The 18,222-nt window shown below is 43.0% G+C and overlaps 1 protein-coding gene across 1 annotated transcript; it reads right to left on the reverse strand.

The window, feature by feature from the left end:
- Nucleotides 1–1,757: 1,757 nt before the first annotated feature.
- On the reverse strand, nucleotides 1,758–7,332 carry LOC121578580 (matrix metalloproteinase-19-like). Its single transcript, XM_041892948.1, has 9 exons — nucleotides 7,062–7,332; nucleotides 5,576–5,664; nucleotides 5,122–5,252; nucleotides 4,687–4,899; nucleotides 4,290–4,535; nucleotides 4,003–4,122; nucleotides 3,585–3,749; nucleotides 3,081–3,208; nucleotides 1,758–2,854 (listed from the first exon to the last, which is right to left on the reverse strand). Exons 1-9 carry the CDS (start codon nucleotides 7,155–7,157, stop codon nucleotides 2,624–2,626), a joined length of 1,419 nt encoding a protein of 472 aa, XP_041748882.1. The 5' UTR covers nucleotides 7,158–7,332; the 3' UTR covers nucleotides 1,758–2,623.
- Between the last annotated feature and the right edge of the window lie 10,890 nt (nucleotides 7,333–18,222).

Below are 18,222 nucleotides of genomic sequence, written 5' to 3' on the forward strand. Positions count from 1 at the left end.
CACAAGTATCATGCATGAAAGCACATGGCTCTCGTCATAGGCTCCTCTGACCTCAAGTATTTTTCTAATCTTGGTGTCTCTGTTGTTAATTAGCCATTGCAATGACATCAGAGTAGGTTTACATCATAAAGGAAACAAGGCCTGTTGAAATTGTGTTATTGTTGACTGTCATGACTAATTTGCACAACTATGTCTTAGATGAAAAAAGTAATTGCATACATATATTCTGAACAGAAATCTAAACCCAATATTTAAAGTACTGGTCCTATGTTTCATGAGGTGAAATAAAAGGTCCCAGACATTTTCCATATGCACAAAAAGCTTATTTCTCTCAAAGGTTGTACACAAATTTGTTTACATCACTGTTAGTGAGCATTTCTCATTTGCCAAGATAATCCACCCACCTGACAGGTGTGGCATAGCAAGTAGCTGATTAAACAGCATGATCATTACACAGGTGCACCTTGTGCTGGGGACAATAATAGGCCACTCTAAAATGTGCAGTTTTGTCACACAACACAATGCCACAGAAATCTCAAGTTTTGAGGGAGCATGCAATTGGCATGCTGACTGCCAGACTGTCCACCACAGCTGTTGCCAGAGAATTGAATGTTAATTTCTCTATCATAAGTCCCCTCCAATGTCGTTTTAGAGAATTTGGCAGTGCCTCCAACTGGCCTCACAACCGCAGACCACGTGTAACCATGCCAGCCCAGGACCTCAACATCCGGCTTCTTGTCCTGCGGAATTGTCTGAGACCAGCCACCCGGACAGCTGGTGAAACTGTGTGTTTGCACAACCGAAGAATTTCTACACAAACTGTTGGAAACCGTCTCAGGGAAGCTCATCTGCGTGCTCGTCGTCCTCACCAGGGTCTTGACTGCAGTTTGGTATCGTAATCGACTTCAGTGGGCAAATGCTCACCTTCGATGGCCACTGGCACGTTGCAGAAGTATGCTCTTCACGGATGAATCCCGGTTTCAACTGTACCGAGCAGATGGCAGACAGCGTGTATGGCGTCATGTGGGCGAGCGGTTTGCTGATGTCAACGTTGTGAACAGAGTGCCTCATGGTGGCGGTTGGGTTATGGTATGGGCAGGAATAAGCTACAGACAACAAACACAATTGCATTTAATTAATGGCAATTTGAATGCACAGAGATACCGTGACAAGCTCCTGAGGCCCATTGTCATGCCATTCATCCACCGCCATCACCTCATGTTTCAGCATGATAATGCACGGCCCCATGTCGTAAGGATCTGTACACAATTCCTGGTAGCTGAAAATGTCCCTGTTCTTCCATGGCCTGCATACTCACCAGTCATGTCACCCATTGAGCATGTTTGTGATGCTCTGGATCGACGTCTACGACAGCTTGTTCCAGTTCCCGCCAATATCCAGCAACTTCGCACAGCCATTGAAGAGGAGTGGGACAACATTCCACAGGCCACAATCAACAGCCTGATCAACTCTATGTGAAGGAGATGTGTCACGTTGCATGAGGCAAATGGTGTTCACACCAGATACTGACTGGTTTTCTGATCCACTCCCCTACCTTTTTTTTAAGGTATCTGTGATCAACAGATGCATATCTGTTTTCCCAGTCATGTGAAATCCATAGATTAGGGCCTAATGAATTTATTTCAATTGACTGATTTCCTTAAATGAACTGTAACTCAGTAAAATCTTTGAAATTGTTGCATGTTGCGTTTATATTTTTGTTCAGTGTACAAAAATAATTTTCAAAAGGTAGGCCTATACACTGAAATGTGAATTCCCTTTAGCTTGTATGAGCATCATGACTATAAAAACATCAATAAGCATGATGAGGTTCAACAGCAACATTAGTACACAATTATAAACCAGTTATAAAATGTGAAAGCTTGTGTCTAAACACCAATGATATCATGTTTCTCTTTGTGGGCAGTGATAAAATATTTACACCATTGCCCTAGAAATGCATAACATGGCGACAATAAACTCACAAATACTTTTTCAGACCCATCCACAGTATCTGCAAGCGAAACGTCAAAAGAAAACGAGAAGTTTCTAACTGGAACACCGTTGAAATCAGTACACATACTGAAAAGAGGGCACACAACAATTGAATAATCCAATCCACATCTGTTGTGAGGGAGAAAATGGCCCCCCTGGAAGGCCCCCTAAGATCATAACAAATAGCCTCTCCACACACACACACACACACACACAGTCTGATCTAAGCCTAACATGTTTGGGCTGTTTGGAAGAAAAGAGCCAGGCCATAATGATATGAACAAACCCAGCAGGTTACTGCTCCAGAACTATAAAGGCATTTTAATTATGTGGGACGACACTCAATACTCAACCTGATAAAGGTTCTTGTGTTTCAAGAAGAATTCATTTGACATAACATTTCAGTTTTATGTACTTTGACTGTACCTAACTCAATCCTCACTTGAAATCATGTACCGGTACATATAAATATGGTTATATGGTTTCCAGACCCCTCACAGTGTGAACACAATGTTATCACAGTGTGGTTGTAGTTGTTGTTGTGGTTCCCTGAAAGGTCAATTGAGCACACATCACGTCAGCACCCTATCAAGGCTTATGGTGTCTACTACCCTCTAGTGTCTGGCTCCTAACAGTGCATCCAGCGTTCACGCTTGCTGAGTGGATAGCCTTTGTCTACACTCAGTAGACTGTTCACACGCCAGTACTTGTCTCCCTTGAAGAAGAAGATCTTTCCATTGGTCAAGGTAAAGGCAGCGTCAGGGCTGGAGGGCACCCCAGTGAAGAGGTTAGACAAGGGTTTGGGGTACACGTTGAGGTTACTGGAGAGCAGCTCATCCCACTGCCAATAACCTGTACCCTGAGGAGACAGACAACAGAGGAGAAAGATGATTAGTACAAAACGTTTTTTGTAAGGTGGATATTTGGCATATTCATCACATTCAAGTGGGTAAAAATGCTAAGGCATCAGTTGTTATCATTAATCTATCTATCTGAAACCATAAAGCTCAGTTGTCATTTGTAACAATGTTGAGTTTACTGGTTGAAAAGTATTGATTTATTTGTGCTGTGTTGTGTTCAACTACCTTGAAAAACACCAGCTTCTTATTCTTCTCCAGGTACAAAGCGGCATCAATATTAGGTGGGAGGCGTTTCAGCTCTTTGGGGTACCCGTAGTCCAGGAGAAAACTGGTGTATCTCCACACTTCATCACCTGTGGTCAGAAACAGTTAGGCTGAAATGAAGTGAGATGAACAGTAACACATTCACACATTCTGGGCCAGATCACTGTCAGTCAATCACTGTCAAGTTTTTTTTACATTTTAGTCATTTAGCAGACGCTCTTATCCAGCGCGACTTACAGTTAGTGAGTGCATATATTTTCATACTGGCCCCCCATGGGAAACGAACCCACAACCCTGGCGTTGCAAGCACCATGCTCTACCAACTGAGCTACAGGGGACCTGTCAAGTAATTTAACACAAGTATTACATAGTTCATACTATCAGTCTTTCTTTTAAAATCGTCTCACGTTACCTAATTTGTTAATCAAAAACATAATACATTTTAATGTCGAGAAAATATTGCACCTTTAAAAAAGTATGTTTTGTTGGTTCTCTGAGAGTAAACGGCTGCGTTCAGGTTCCCAGGCAGTCCGGTCCACAGCCGGTCGATCTTCATGGGTGCATTGTATCCCATGTCAGACACCATCCACACATAATCACCACTGAAGGCAAATGTCTTCCTCCATGGACCTGATGAGAAAGAGGGGCACGAAATAGAACACTGAAGGTCCAATCAGAGTGTGATCTCAACCTGTCAAATCCCATCTTCAGTTCCAATGAAGAGAGTAAAATAAGGTTAGCTGGCTCTGTCAGAGTAAGAAATATTGCTACAATCTTTCTTGACTAGTGGAAGGCAAAACTTAGTGAGGCAAAAATAAGTGCTTCCAAGGGAGACTTCTCTTGACTGTATATCGCTGGCCAGTATTGTGCGCAGACAGCTTACCCAACATGATGGCATCTAACCTGGCGGTGCAGGGGTCTGGGATGTCTCCCTCAGCATCAGGGAGGCTGTCTGTGGGGAGTGTCACTGTGGGCTCAATTGGAACACTTGTACCACGATTACCTAAGACAGACAGAATTGGTGGAAGGGATTAGACTTAGAGGATGAAAGCATTATATGTGACATTTGAGCCCTTTTGTAATTATAAAGTATTCTGATAAGGAGGTACTACTGTGTATGGCAAGCCAGCAGGTCAGAAAATCCTTAGGTCAAACTAAGGATCCACTCACCATACATAGCTTGGATGCCTTTTACGTCATCGGGATGCAGACGGAAGTTGTTACGGTAGCCGGTGTAAAGAGGGGCCATCAGAGCACTTCTGTATTGCGAGTGGCCTAAGCCCAGGGCGTGGCCTATCTCATGGGCAGCGATGATACGCAGGTTAGTGCCGTAGAACATGCCCTCGGTCCAAAACTCATCCTCGTCAAAATGAACAATCCCTGACTCTGGGTGTTCAGCATGGGCCAGCACGTGACCTACAAATGTAAAATATTTTACATTATTTTATATTCCAATTAGGGGTACAACTACTGTGTGTGTGTGTGTGTGTGTGTGTGTGTGTGTGTGTGTTAAACTATTGTAACTCCAATCCCAACCCAATTGTTTCGGGCCCATAGGCAGACTCACCCCTCCCGTCGAAAGGCACGGCACAAGTGGCATCTTTCGCGTGGAATGAGATCCTGATGTCGGCTCGTCCATACTCAACCTCTCGGAAGCTCAGGGGAGCCACATCGCTCCAATACTTAAAGGCAGAGCGGATGGCCCTCTTTGTCTCACTCTTCCGCATGTCTGGAGTATAGTTGTAGATGCGCCAGGTCAGGCTTCTCTTGCGCCAGTAGCCTACAGTAGAGACAAAAAACATGCATTTTACTTCAAACACCTGTCTAGACGAGAAAACACAATTGTGTAGGTGAAGATTATTCTTATTAGGTGAGGATTATTATTTATTATAATTTAATGTGCATAGTGTCTCCCAAAGTTTTAAGTTCCAACCAACCATCTGGGAAACACTGGTCCATCCCACCCCCACATACAATATCCTGTCCACATTTCTTCACTCACCCAGCACTCTGTACTTGAGGGTTTTCTGGTTGAAGGGGTCCTCTATGCCACAGCGAGGCTGTCTCATCATCTCTAGGGTGGCCTTGTCAATCACTCCAGTGACAGGCAGGTCTGTCACCCTCTGGAACACCCTAGGGAAGTGAAGGACTGAAAGCTCCAATAGCAGATACAGCATTTGTGTACTATAAATGGAAGGCAAGGAAGCATTTCCTTCCAATGGGAAATGTTATGCTAAATAATTGCATTGATTGTAGTACATATATCAATGTGACTTGCAAAAGGCTATAGAATAGAGCTGTGTTTGGATCTGTATTCATAAAGGAGCATTTAGAGTAAGTGTGTTCAGATTTTTTGTGTTGGGGAAGAGGAATCACACATTGCCATGAAGAATCACACGTGTAAGTTGTTGTTGTGTTCATAGACTGTAGTTTGTGTTGGTGAGGATCTACTTTACCTGAGGGCCTGAATTACATCTTCTGTCTGGAAGCCCTGGTTCTGAGGATCCAGTGAAGTGTGCAGATAGCCATACTTCATCAGGTATGCCTGGTAACACAATAACCACAGTGGGGATAAAAGGGTTAACTTTAGAAGTTTCAAAGTGCTCTTATTCACCTCTAACATTGTGAATGACAACAGCCACAAGAGAAACCAATGTTGATTCCGTTGCAGTCTACCAGAAAGACTAAAAGCCACAGGTCACACATATGGCACTTTGCATCATACAATGGGTATATGCATGGTCCAGTTCAGATAACGTTTGTATTATGACAATAATGGAGAAAGATAGATACACTGCTATAACAGCCTCCACTCTTCTGGGAAGGCTTTCCACTAGATGTTGGAACATTGCTGCGGGGACTTGCTTCCATTCAGCCACAAGAGCATTAGTGAGGTCACTGATGTTGGGCAATTAGGCCTGGCTCGCAGTTGGCGTTCCAATTCATCCCAAAGGTGTTCGATGGGGTTGAGGTCAGGGCTCTGTGCATGCCAGTCAAGTTCTTCCACACCGATCTTGACAAACCATTTCTGTATGGACCTCACTTTGTGCACGGGGGCATTGTCATGCTGAAACAGGAAAGGGCCTTCCCCAAACTGTTGCCACAAGGTTGGAAGCACAGAATCGTCTAGATTGTCATTTTATGCTGTAGCATTAAGATTTCCCTTCACTAGAACTAAGGGGCCTAGCCCGAACCATGAAAAACAGCCCCAGACCATTATTAAACTTAAAAGTTGGCACTATGTATTGGGGCAGGTAGCGTTCTCCTGGGGTCTGCCAAACCAGTACGTTGGACTGCCAGATGGTGAAGCGTGGTTCATCACACTTTCCATTGCTCCAGAGTCCAATGGTGGCGAGCTTTACACCTCTCCAGCCGACGCTTGGCATTGTGCATGGTGATCTTAGGCTTGTGTGTGGCTGCTCGGCCATGGAAACCCATTTCATGAAGCTCCCGGCGAACAGTTATTGTGCTAACATTGCTTCCAGAGGCAGTTTGGAACTCAGTAGTGAGTGTTGCAACCGAGGACAGATGATCTTTACGCACTACGCGCTTCAGTACTCGGCGGTCCCATTCTGTGAGCTTGTGTGGCCTATGACTTCGTGGCTGAGCCGTTGTTGCTCCTAGACGTTTCCACTTCACAATAACAGCACTTACAGTAGACCGCGGCAGACCTAGCAGGGCAGAAATTTGAGGAACTGACTTGTTGGAAAGGTGACATCCTATGACGGTGCCATGTTGAAAGTCACTGAGTTCTTCAGTAAGGCCATTCTACTGCCAATGCTTGTCTATGGAGATTGCATGGCTGTGTGCTCGATTTGATACACCTGGCAGCAACGGGTGTGGCTGAAATAGCCGAATCCACTAATTTGAAGGGGTGTCCACATACTTTTGTATATCTAGTGTATATTATAATATATTTGAAAGAAGCTGGAAAATTCCTACCGTTGCTTCAGTGACCTCCATCCTCCTGTCCATCACTCCTGTCATTACGCACAGCACGATAGCCATGAGGACCGTCATCTGCAGAAGGTAACCCATTTTGCAAAAGTTCTACGCAGGAAAAACAGCTGTAAGTGTTAGGAAAGCCAAGCAAATATGAGGTATGTAACACACTTTGCAGGACGCTCTTGTCTTAAATACTTAGAAAAATATATATTTATCAAACATCTTTAGGGAGAAAAAATAATTTGTCCTTCACTGTTATCCGTTACTCTCCCAAAACTTTACTCTACTGGTTTACTTCCGTGTGTTCTGGAGTTTTATAACTCAAGTGCCGAGTGAGTCAGCCCTGACCCACTGTGATGATCCATCTCTGAGGAATTGGCCAAGAGCAATGGCCAAAGGAGAGTTTCACTTTGAAACAGTAAAATGATGCAGCTGTCGACCATTTTTTGAATCACTCACACACCCCCATGTGCCTCCTCCTTCTCACGAGGGACACATAGGTGGGAGACTTCAGCCTATAGGCCTATATTTCCCCAGTACCTATGGGATTTTTTTCTAAGTTTCCAGTAATGCCAAATGTGACTTAGGCCTACATTGTTGATTTTTTGTTGTTGTTGTAAGTTCCTGATAATTGTTTCCTCCACAGGGACACCGTAGGGAGCTACAAACGTCAAGGCATGAGAGACATTGGCAACGTTTCACATCGATTCCCGACGGTGCTCACCACACGTAGGCCAATATTTACCACATGTCATTGGCAGAAAGGAGTTGTAACATTGCACAATTGGTCACTAAGCGAAGCTTTTCCATAGTACAGTAATGCCCAAGCCCAACCAACTGTGTCAGTCAGGTGTCAGTCACTGTGTGGTGGTTAAAATATGACCTTGCAGCAGTAGGATCAGGACGTGATAGTGATGGCATAGGCCTATCAAGCACATTCCAATACTTTGTCAAGTGAATATAAAATACTTAATGAATGAATGTTAGGCTTTATGTCATTATGCCTTGAATAGAAAGTATGTGGGGTAATTGGCCTTTATAGACCACATTTGATCAAGTGTTCCTTTCAAGTAGCTGTGCAAGCAAGCCCATATTCAACATCAATCATTTGACCTATGCAAGGGTAGTAAGTCCTCCATTACTATCTATCATAACTGTTTAGATTTTGCGATGTTTGATACTAACAATGTCATGGTCGGTCAATGTATTCCAGCATAGATTTTCACACAGTCCTGGTGCCCTGAGGGCTTAAAGAGACACTGGAGAAATGCTGAGTTTAAGTCCACACCATAGCTGCACTGCACAGCTGCACATTCCTCAGCATTCAACAAGGTGCCATTGACAGATACTACTGACCAAACCACAGAACTACCTCAGGGCCAGAAATACAGTGCCCTGTTTTTGAAGCAAGAGTGTGAAAATGCAAAAAATGTGCTAATATACAGTAAGCGCAACACCAAAAACCATGGTCTCAGTCGCTAGTTTCTCATTCTGACTGGACAGCTTTGGAGCCCCTTTTTACGTAGCATTTCATCCTCCTCCACCTTGTCATCATTAGGAGGATATGCTACAATAATGTTAAAACCCCCACACACTTTTCAAGGACGTACTCAGGTTGGCATTTCAGAAATCAGTTCTGCAGCTTAACCCAATGAGTCCCACCGTAATGCCTACGAGTTTCGAACTTCTAACCCATTTTAAAGAATACCTTTCAAGAAAAAACATTTGTTTCATCAAAAAAATGATGTTTTAGGCTTAGTTATAGTGAAATACATCAATTCTGGTCTTGATTTTGACAGCTCGTTGCAAAAGTTATATATTTTGGTCTTTTAGTAGTAGATCTAGCTATTTTTGCCCCTAGCGGCTCAACTCTACCATTGAAATCGTGATGAAGAGGCACCTACGTCATCTCAAGGGAGGGGTTCGGTTTGAAATACACTCCTTTCTAGATGTGCTTGGTGGTACCAACTGAAGGCTTACTATAAAAGCAAAGGTGGTTCAGTTCGCTTGAACGCTTGCTACGTTGCAGAACGGTTTGTACTGAATGACACATTTCCTCAAAACGCTCTTGTATGTTCTTGAACAGACTTTAAGGTACTGTGCAGTTGCTGCAGTTTGGTGGGTGTAGCGACCACTGGTGGCGACTGGCGAGGTATGAATTGAAGCAGAGTGATATACTGTATTTAAATGGCAGTGGCCATGCTGACAGCATTCCCCTACCCACAACTCAACCCCTCCCCGTTTTTTAACTGGTCGTTCAGTACAGCACAGTTTTTGTTCAATTGAACGTTCCAGAAAGTAAAAACTTACTGAACGCAACCCAGGTGACAGCGCACCTTATTTGGCAATGGTCTTGTTAAGTGGACTATTCCAAAATATTTTGCATGATGCTTCCTTGACTAGACATTACTACTGACGTTACACAAAATTCAAAAGGCAGTAAGGCACATTTCCGCTTACCGTTTCACACACATCTACAGTGTCTTCAGAAAGTATTCAGACCCCTTGACTTTTTCAAAATGTTTTTGTGTTACAGTCTGAATTTAAAATGGATTCAATTGAGATGTTTTGTTCACTGGCCTACACACAATACCCCATAATGTCAAAGTGGAATTATATGTTTTTCTAAAAAAAAAGTACATAAAAAATAAATAATGAAAAGCTGACATGTTGAGTTAATATGTATTCAATCCCTTTGTTATTGTCACGTTCGTTGAATGACGGGTCAGACCAAGGCGCAGCGTGATATACGTACATGTTTATTAAACTAAATAAACACACGACAAAACAATAAACGAAACGAAACGTGAAGTCCAAGGTAGACCACACAACATACCTTACAAGGAACAAGATCCCACAACTAGACAGTGCCAATAGGCTGCCTAAGTATGGTCCCCAATCAGAGACCATGAGCGACAGCTGCCTCTGATTGGGAACCACACCGGCCAACATAGAACTATACATACTAGTTCACAAACATAGAAAACGCACAACAAGGAATATACACACCCTGACTCAACATATAAGCGTCCCCTGAGTCAGGGCGTGACAGTTATGGCAAGCCTAAATAAGTTCAGGAGTAAAAATGTGCTTAACAAGTCACATAATAACTTGCATGGACTGACTGTGTGCAATAATAATGTTTAACATGATTTTTGAACGACTACCTCATCTCTGTACCCCACACACAATTATCTGTAAGGTCCCTCAGTCGAGCAGTGAATTTCAAACACAGATTAAACCATAAAGACCAGGCAGGTTTTTCAATGCCTCGCAAAGAAGGGCACCTATTGGTAGATGTATATTTTTTTTTAAGCAGACATTGAATATCCCTTTGAGCTTGGTGAAGTTATTAATTACACTTTGGATGGTGTATCAATACACCCAGTCACTATAAAGATACAAGCGTCCTTCCTAACTCAGTTGCCGGAGAGGAAGGAAACCAGTCCGGGATTTAAACAATGGCCAATGGTGACTTCAAAACAGTTACAGGTGGCTGTGATAGGAGAAAACTGAGGATGGAGCAACAACATTGTAGTTACTCCACAATACTAACCTAATTGACAGAGTGAAAATATTCCAAAACATGCATCCTGTTTGCATCAAGGTACTAAAGTAATACTGCAAAAACTGTGGCAAAGCAATTAACTTTTTGTCCTGAATATAAAGTGTTATGTTTGGGGTAAACCACTTTCCATTTTTTCAAGCATAGTCGTGGCTGCATCATGTTATGGGTATGCCTGTAATCGTTAAGGACTGGGGAGCTTTTCTGGATTCAAAAGAAATGTAATGGAGCTAAGCACAGGCAAAATCTTAGTGGAAACCCTGGTTCAGTCTGCTTTCTACCAGACACTGGGAGAGGAATTCACCTTTCAGCAGGACATTAACCTAAAGGACAAGGCCAAATATACACTGGAGTTGCTTACCAAGAAGACAGTGTATGTTCCTGAGTGGTTGAGTTACAGTTTTGACTTAAATCTACTTGAAAATCGATGGCAAGACCTGAACATCGTTGTTTAGCAATGATCAACAACCAACTTGACAGAGCTTGAATAATTGTTTTAAGAACAATGGGCAAATGTTGCACAATCCAGGTGTGGAAAGCTCTTAGAGGCTTAACCAGAAACACTCACAGCTTTAATCGCTGCCAAAGGTGCTTCTACAAAGTATTGACTCAGGGGTGTGAATACTTAAGTAAATGAGATATTTCTGTATTTCATTTTCAATAAACTTGCTAAAATGTCTAAAAACATGTTTTCAATTTGTCATAATGGGGTATTGTTTGTAGATGGGTAAGAAAAAAATATATTTAATCCATTTTGAATTCAGGCTGTAACACAACAAAATGTGGAAAAAGTCAAGGGGTATGAATACTTTCTGAAGGCACTGTATGTGCTTTAAGAAGAAGAAAACAACATGTAGACTATGAGGAGTATATGTTTATATTTGTAGCTACAACCATCATAAAAATAAATAGATGCCAATGGTGGTTATATCAACTGGTTGTATTTTTTCCCAACAGCTATGACTGATTGGTGGCGCAGTCCGCTAAGACAGTTGTATAGGGGGGACGACTTTCCCCAAAAAGTATGGAGTCTTTTCCCAAAAACCTACGGTGTCTAACATTTTTTTTACTGGTTGATGTGTTTCCATTACCCATTTAGGCAAATTCGGCATTAATAAATTGGCAACAGCTGTATGCCCTCCCACCTATCTGTTTCATGTCTCAGGTAGCCCGTGAAAGCCAGCATGGATAGAATGCAATAATTGACTAATATTTGTTATATTCTCATAACTGTCATGTGCCTAACATATCGCCACGAATCTAGCGCCCATGCCTAGGCTAGTCCGTGCCATGGTGAAACTTGCACTCCTGTAGATCTAAAATAATTAGATGGTGAAACTTGCACTCCTGTAGATCTGCAATAATTAGAGGTTGAAACTTGCCAGCCAACCCAGCCAATCAGAAAAGCAAGGTGAAGCAATTCAGGCATTCTTGAAAGTCAGGACAATCCTTGTCCTGCAAAGAAACATTATTTTCATAGTTGAAAAAATAGATTTTGCAAGCAGTAGGCTAGGCATTTAGAATTAAATGTGGAGTGGCGCTTATAGTTACGTGATGACATCACGAGCCCCGCATACCTTCAAAAGTATTCGGCAATCATCATTTATTATAAAAACAACATTTCCATCATAATTTGTCGCATTAATGAAAATTCAACCAAATAAAAATCCACCCGTCGAACGATTTTTTTTTTTTATCTTTAGAAAATGTCTCCTATATCTGCGGTTTCCATTACACATGTCGCAAAATAAATTTGGGGGGCGACATTGCTTTTGTCAAATAAACCTGGGTCAATGGAAACCTGAATAAACCTGGGTCAATAGAAAATGCCTAATGTTTGATCGTGCAATGACATTTCACCTTGCTCGCGTCATCTAATGTATGTTCGACTTTTGAACCAGATTTGACTCCATACAGTTGCTTCATAGATCAATGGATGTGAGTTCTAATCGCACATGGTGCAGATATCTTTTCTTTTTCTCCAAATCCTTTATTTACACAATTCATCAGATGCCCACACACTTTTCATTCAGAAAAGTGAAAGCAGAGAGGTCCCCCTGGTAGTAGTTGTACGTTTTTATACAGTACCCAAAACCAATCTGTGAGTTAATTTGACCATTGGAAAAATAGTTACTGCGTAAATACTGCAATGCGGGTTGGATTGAACTGAGCCCTTTTCATTTTCAAGGTGATGATTGGACATTTCTTCCCAACACAATAACGCAATAAATGTGAGTCCACATTTCACCATTTTTTTTTGTGCCCCATGGGGGATTTGAATTTACACTGCAAGTGGCAATAGATGCAATGCACATAACTGTATTATCAGAGCGTGCCAGTGGACTTCTGGTAAATATGCTTTAGTGAGAAATGTTGGGATCAGGTACAACCAGTGGCGGCTGGTGAAAAATATTCTCGGTGGGGCTGTGCCATACTTTTTTTTTCCTGTAACCATCGCGATATATTTTAACACAAACTGCAGGACAGCAGTGCTCAGTGAAACATTCAGTAATTATTTAATGCCAATATTAAAAAGTTGAGGCATTCTTACACAAAAACATATTACACAAACCCAAGCCTTTCATTTGCATTTAAAGTGAACTTTTCACCATTGGTAGTAAACAGGCAACGCAACAGGCATGCTGTCAGAACAGAGTGGAAAGTGGACAATAACATGAAATTATTATAAAGTTTATAGGAAATCTTACACTGTATAAAAGGATGTATAATATAGAAATGGATATCAAGCAGTGGCGGCTGGTGAAAAATATTCTCGGTGGGGCTGTGCCATACTTTTTTTTTCCTGTAACCATCGCGATATATTTTAACACAAACTGCAGGACAGCAGTGCTCAGTGAAACATTCAGTAATTATTTAATGCCAATATTAAAAAGTTGAGGCATTCTTACACAAAAACATATTACACAAACCCAAGCCTTTCATTTGCATTTAAAGTGAACTTTTCACCATTGGTAGTAAACAGGCAACGCAACAGGCATGCTGTCAGAACAGAGTGGAAAGTGGACAATAACATGAAATTATTATAACGTTTATAGGAAATCTTACACTGTATAAAAGGATGTATAATATAGAAATGGATATCAAGTGGATGAACTCAAACCTTTGACTGGAAGAATAGCATACAGTATTTTATGATCATACTAAATGTGACTAATTGTTAATGTGCTCCAGAACTGCAACAATTAATTGATACAAAACAACATATATACAGTAATATTAGCAAAGACACTATTAAGACTTTCTAGAGTACCATATATAACTGGATTTTTTATGCTAAGGTCAACTATATACAAAGAAACATGCGGCCAGAGCTGCTCTGTGTGTGTGTGTCTGTCATCTTATTTGTACAGGAATTTTGCCCGTCTGTCCTTCTGAGTGGCAAACCTCTCAATGACCCTTTGATTAAAGTCAGGAATGTCCCTGACAAGTTTCTTCTCCATGGAGAGCATGGCCAGAGCGTTCAGGCGATCCTGTGTCATGCTGTTTCTCAGGAAGGTCTTGATCCTTTTCAGTGTAGAGAAGCACCTTTCTGACTCAGCAGTTGTCATGGGTGTGGTGATGAGGATCTTGAGGAGGCTGGCAGTCTCTGTGAAAGTGCTCTGAAGGTTGTTCTCCATTAAGAACTGGTACAGGGGCACTGCACCACTACAAGCCTTGAACTCACTGTTCTCATAGATGAGGGACAGTTCGGTTTTGAGCTTGGCCTTGTTCAACATGGGGTACGCCTCCACGGTTGTTTCAAGCGCTGTATCGGGGAACTTCACACTGTGTTGTGGGAACAACTCTCCGTGCAATAGTGTTGCGCTGATGAGGTGCTGGGTGAAGGGAGAACCTCTCTTTGGCATGACTCAGGATGGTATCACATACCTGTAAAGATACATCATCAGCTTTAATTTGCAATTAAGCTATTTTGATGCAAGTGATCCTGACTGACACATGCCTATGTCCAACTCAAGTATATGATTACCAAGGTGCTGATTGTTCAGGGTTTTGGCTACATACTACCAGGCCTGAAAAAAGTTCTAGGGGGGAAACACTGACAATTACATCACAACTTACCTCTATAGCCAACCTCTGTTGTTCTCCTGGTCCCAGCATCCTCCGTCGCTTGATGGGCTGTTGCTGCTCGTCAGATGCGCTGTCCCCACACAAAGAGGGAATTGAGGCCCTGGGTCCAAAAATAAAGTTTAATTTGATAACTTGCAATCAGACTTCTTAACTCACTGTAATTCCCCCTCAACACACAACCAGTGACTTTTTATATATATATATATATATATATATATATATATATATATATATAGACAGACAGACAGACAGACAGATAGTGTGTATATACACACAAACTATGTCTAGTAACTGCTTTTAACCTGTGATGTACATAATTAACTGATGTTATTACGTTTTAAAGCCTTTTTCTATTACATTTGTGAGAGGGATGCAACATCATTTTGTTCTGCTGTGCACTTAGCAATAAAGTTAATCTTCAATAACAACTAGGCCTCTTCTAGAAATTGACCTGGTGGACACCTGAATAATTATTACAAACTGTGTAGTACTTTCCTGCATTATTATCAACGTCTGATTGTGTCTTCTCTTTCCTTTTAAAATACTAAAACAAATATAATTGTGACAGCTCTATGATAATCACTCACTTTGATGACCAGACACATTTAGGCTTTTAAACTGTTGTAAGTGAACTATTCATCTTTCTAACAACATCTTTATCAGCCAATAGTAAATATAGTTATTTACCTGATTGTTAGCATGCTGTCTGTGAACCTCTGGACAAGTGCTTTAATGAAGACAGGGTCGATGTTCCTCTTCTGCAGCTGGCTGAAAAGCATGTCCACATTTGGCATGATCTTGTGGAACAGTGCCAGGAAAAAACAGAAAGCCTCGTCTTCGAGCATCCTCACAAAGCCCCCCGCCTCTCTGACAGTCGGGGCATCAAAGTTCCCAGAGTCTCTGATGGTCTGGAAACACGTTAGGAGGTCATCCCTGTACTCGTACACAGTGTTTACAGCGCGACTGTGGAAGTTCCACCGTGTTGTAGAGGCTCTGGGAGTCTATGCGCAACCACTTCGTCAAGCACGGTGGTTCGCTTGGGAGACCTGGAGAAGAAAGCAGAAAATCCTGCAAGGTCGGAAAAGAAAGTGCCGATCCTGGGGATGCGTGAAGTAGCCTGCTGCATGATGAGGTTCAGCTGATGTGCATAGCAGTGGACGTAGTGCGCATTTTCGTACACATCCACTATTTTACGCTGCACTCCGCCGGTGGCTCCCCTCATCACACTTGCTCCGTCGTAAGCCTGGGCAATAAGTTTGGCCTTTTGTCCATGTGAGAGTATGGTGCTGAGCCTCTCCAGCAGCGCTGTAGCGATGGTGTCGGCGGTTGCGTTCTCGATCAAAATGAACTCGAAAACGCTCTTGGACGTTACTTTTAGCATCGATGTAGCGTATCACAAGCACCAACTGGCAGTGGGTGGAAACGCCAGTCGCCTCGTCAGCTTGAATGGCGATAAAATCAGCACTCTTTACTTCCTCCAGGATGTAATCCTTAAGCACTGACAGCATACAGTCCAACAGCTCGTTCTGTATCGTCTTTGACGTGCCCTTAAAAACGGTAGCTGTCTTCAGGTGCTCCTCCAGCACACTGTCGAGGGAGGCAACAAAATCCACTAAGCCCCGGAAAATGCCGGGGTTGTCCGAGGAGTCAGTCTCCTCGTGCCCACGCAAGGCCAACTCAAAAGCCCCACAGAACTTCACACAATCGATAATTTTGGATAGAATGTGCCTGTTTTTATCCACCTCCTCATTGTGTTTCCTCACCGCAATCCTGTGGCCGTCATCCAGCTGCGTAGCAATGTTCACCCTTCCTAATACAGCTAGCTTTACAGAGTTGTCCATGTGTGCCCTGGTGTTCTCATGTTTCTTTACCTTCTCTGACAGGTGCTTCATATCCCTCACTCCGGTACCTGTCCATGCTGAATCTGACCCCGTCGTTTTAAAAAGCAAGCACGGAAAGCAAAATAAAGCATTAGCATCAGTGCACCCAGCTAGCCAAGCCTTCCTGGTGTACCAGCTACGGGAGAAGCCGCGCATATACTGCTTCCCTTTCTCGCTAGCCTGCTGTCTGATTGAGAGGTCAGGTTGATCTGGGCCCAGCTCTTTCACCCGAACTTTCTCTGACAAAGTTCTCCTCTCAAACGGATCTTGGAGGAGAGATTTCACCGAGTTAGGGTTGGGTCTTGGAGGAGTAACGTTTGCGCTCGCCATTGTCGTCTAGTAAAAATGGCGCCACTGGAGCCCGGTCCTTATTTTATCAGGGGCGAGCTTGGGGCGATAAAATAATCGCCCTCCTTGGATTCGATTTAAGATCGCTGATTGGCTACATTTTATGTCATACATTCATATCTTAAATTAGCAATTGACTTAACTGCTACGTAGACCCGCCTCCTCGGGGCACTTTCTGTATCGCCCAGAGCTGACGAGGCGTTTGACAGGCAGAGGAAAGGTTGCAAATATGATTTTCTATCATATCTTACACATATTACTGTGTGCATTCCATATTTCAAACACACAAATATTGACATACTGATGTTTTTATTATTATTATTATTATTTTTATTTATTTTTTATTTTATTTTTTAAAATAATTTTATTTAAGGGGGCGGCGCCCTAGCGCCCTCTATCGGCCAGCCGCCACTGGGTACAACTACATTTACCACCCACAACTTCTCAACTGAACGCATTTTATTTTAAATTTGAAGAGGTTGGGCAAAGGCTGAAATTGGGGTTGAGAGAGTTACCCTTCAAAAATTGTATCACGTTTCAGGAGAAGACCCAGATGCAGACAGTGTCGAAGTGACAAAAGTTTATTACAAAAACAGGGGGCAGGCAAACGACAGGTCAAGGGCAGGCAGAGGTCAGTAATCCAGATCAGAGTCCAAAAGGTACAGAATGGCAGGCAGTCTCAAGTTCAGGGCAGGCAGAGGTCAATAATCCAGGGTGGTGTGACAAGGTACAGAACGGCAGGCAGGCTCAGGGTCAGGGCAGGTAGAATGGTCAAAACCAGGAAAACAGGAACTTGAGAAAGACAGGAGCAAGGGGAAAACCGCTGGTAGGCTTGACGAAACAAAACAAACTGGCAACAGACAAACAGAGAACACAGGTATAAATACACTGGGGGTAATGGGGAAGATGGGCGACACCTGGAGGGGGGTGGAGATAGGTTACAACTGCCCAGGTATTATCGCATTAACCCCTCGTTCCATGTGTCTCTCCTCAGGCCGGTGGTGGCTGGTCCACTCCAGGAGAATGAGGTACGAGAGGCTCCTCCGCCCCCGTTGGACATCGAGGGGGCTCCTGCGTACTCAGTCCGTTCCATCTTGGATTCGAGGCGTCGGACGGGGGGCCTGCAGTATCTCGTGGAGTGGGAGGGGTACGGTCCGGAAGAACGGTGCTGGGTCCCCAGGAGGGACATTCTAGATCCCTCCATGTTGAGGGACTTCCACCGGAGTCATCCGACTCGCCCTGCTCCGCGTCCTCCTGGCCGTCCCCGAGGCCGGGG

Source organism: Coregonus clupeaformis, unplaced genomic scaffold (genome assembly GCF_020615455.1).
Source record: "Coregonus clupeaformis isolate EN_2021a unplaced genomic scaffold, ASM2061545v1 scaf0005, whole genome shotgun sequence".
NCBI lineage: Eukaryota > Metazoa > Chordata > Actinopteri > Salmoniformes > Salmonidae > Coregonus > Coregonus clupeaformis.

Coding starts and splice junctions, on each gene's coding strand:
- LOC121578580 (XM_041892948.1), bottom strand. CDS start 7,157: ATGGGTTACCTTCTGCAGATGACGGTCCTCATGGCTATCGTGCTGTGC. Junction 4,536..4,686: donor CGTGCCTTTCGACGGGAGGG/GTGAGTCTGCCT, acceptor TTACATTTGTAG/GTCACGTGCTGGCCCATGCT. Junction 4,123..4,289: donor AGGCATCCAAGCTATGTATG/GTGAGTGGATCC, acceptor TGTCTGTCTTAG/GTAATCGTGGTACAAGTGTT.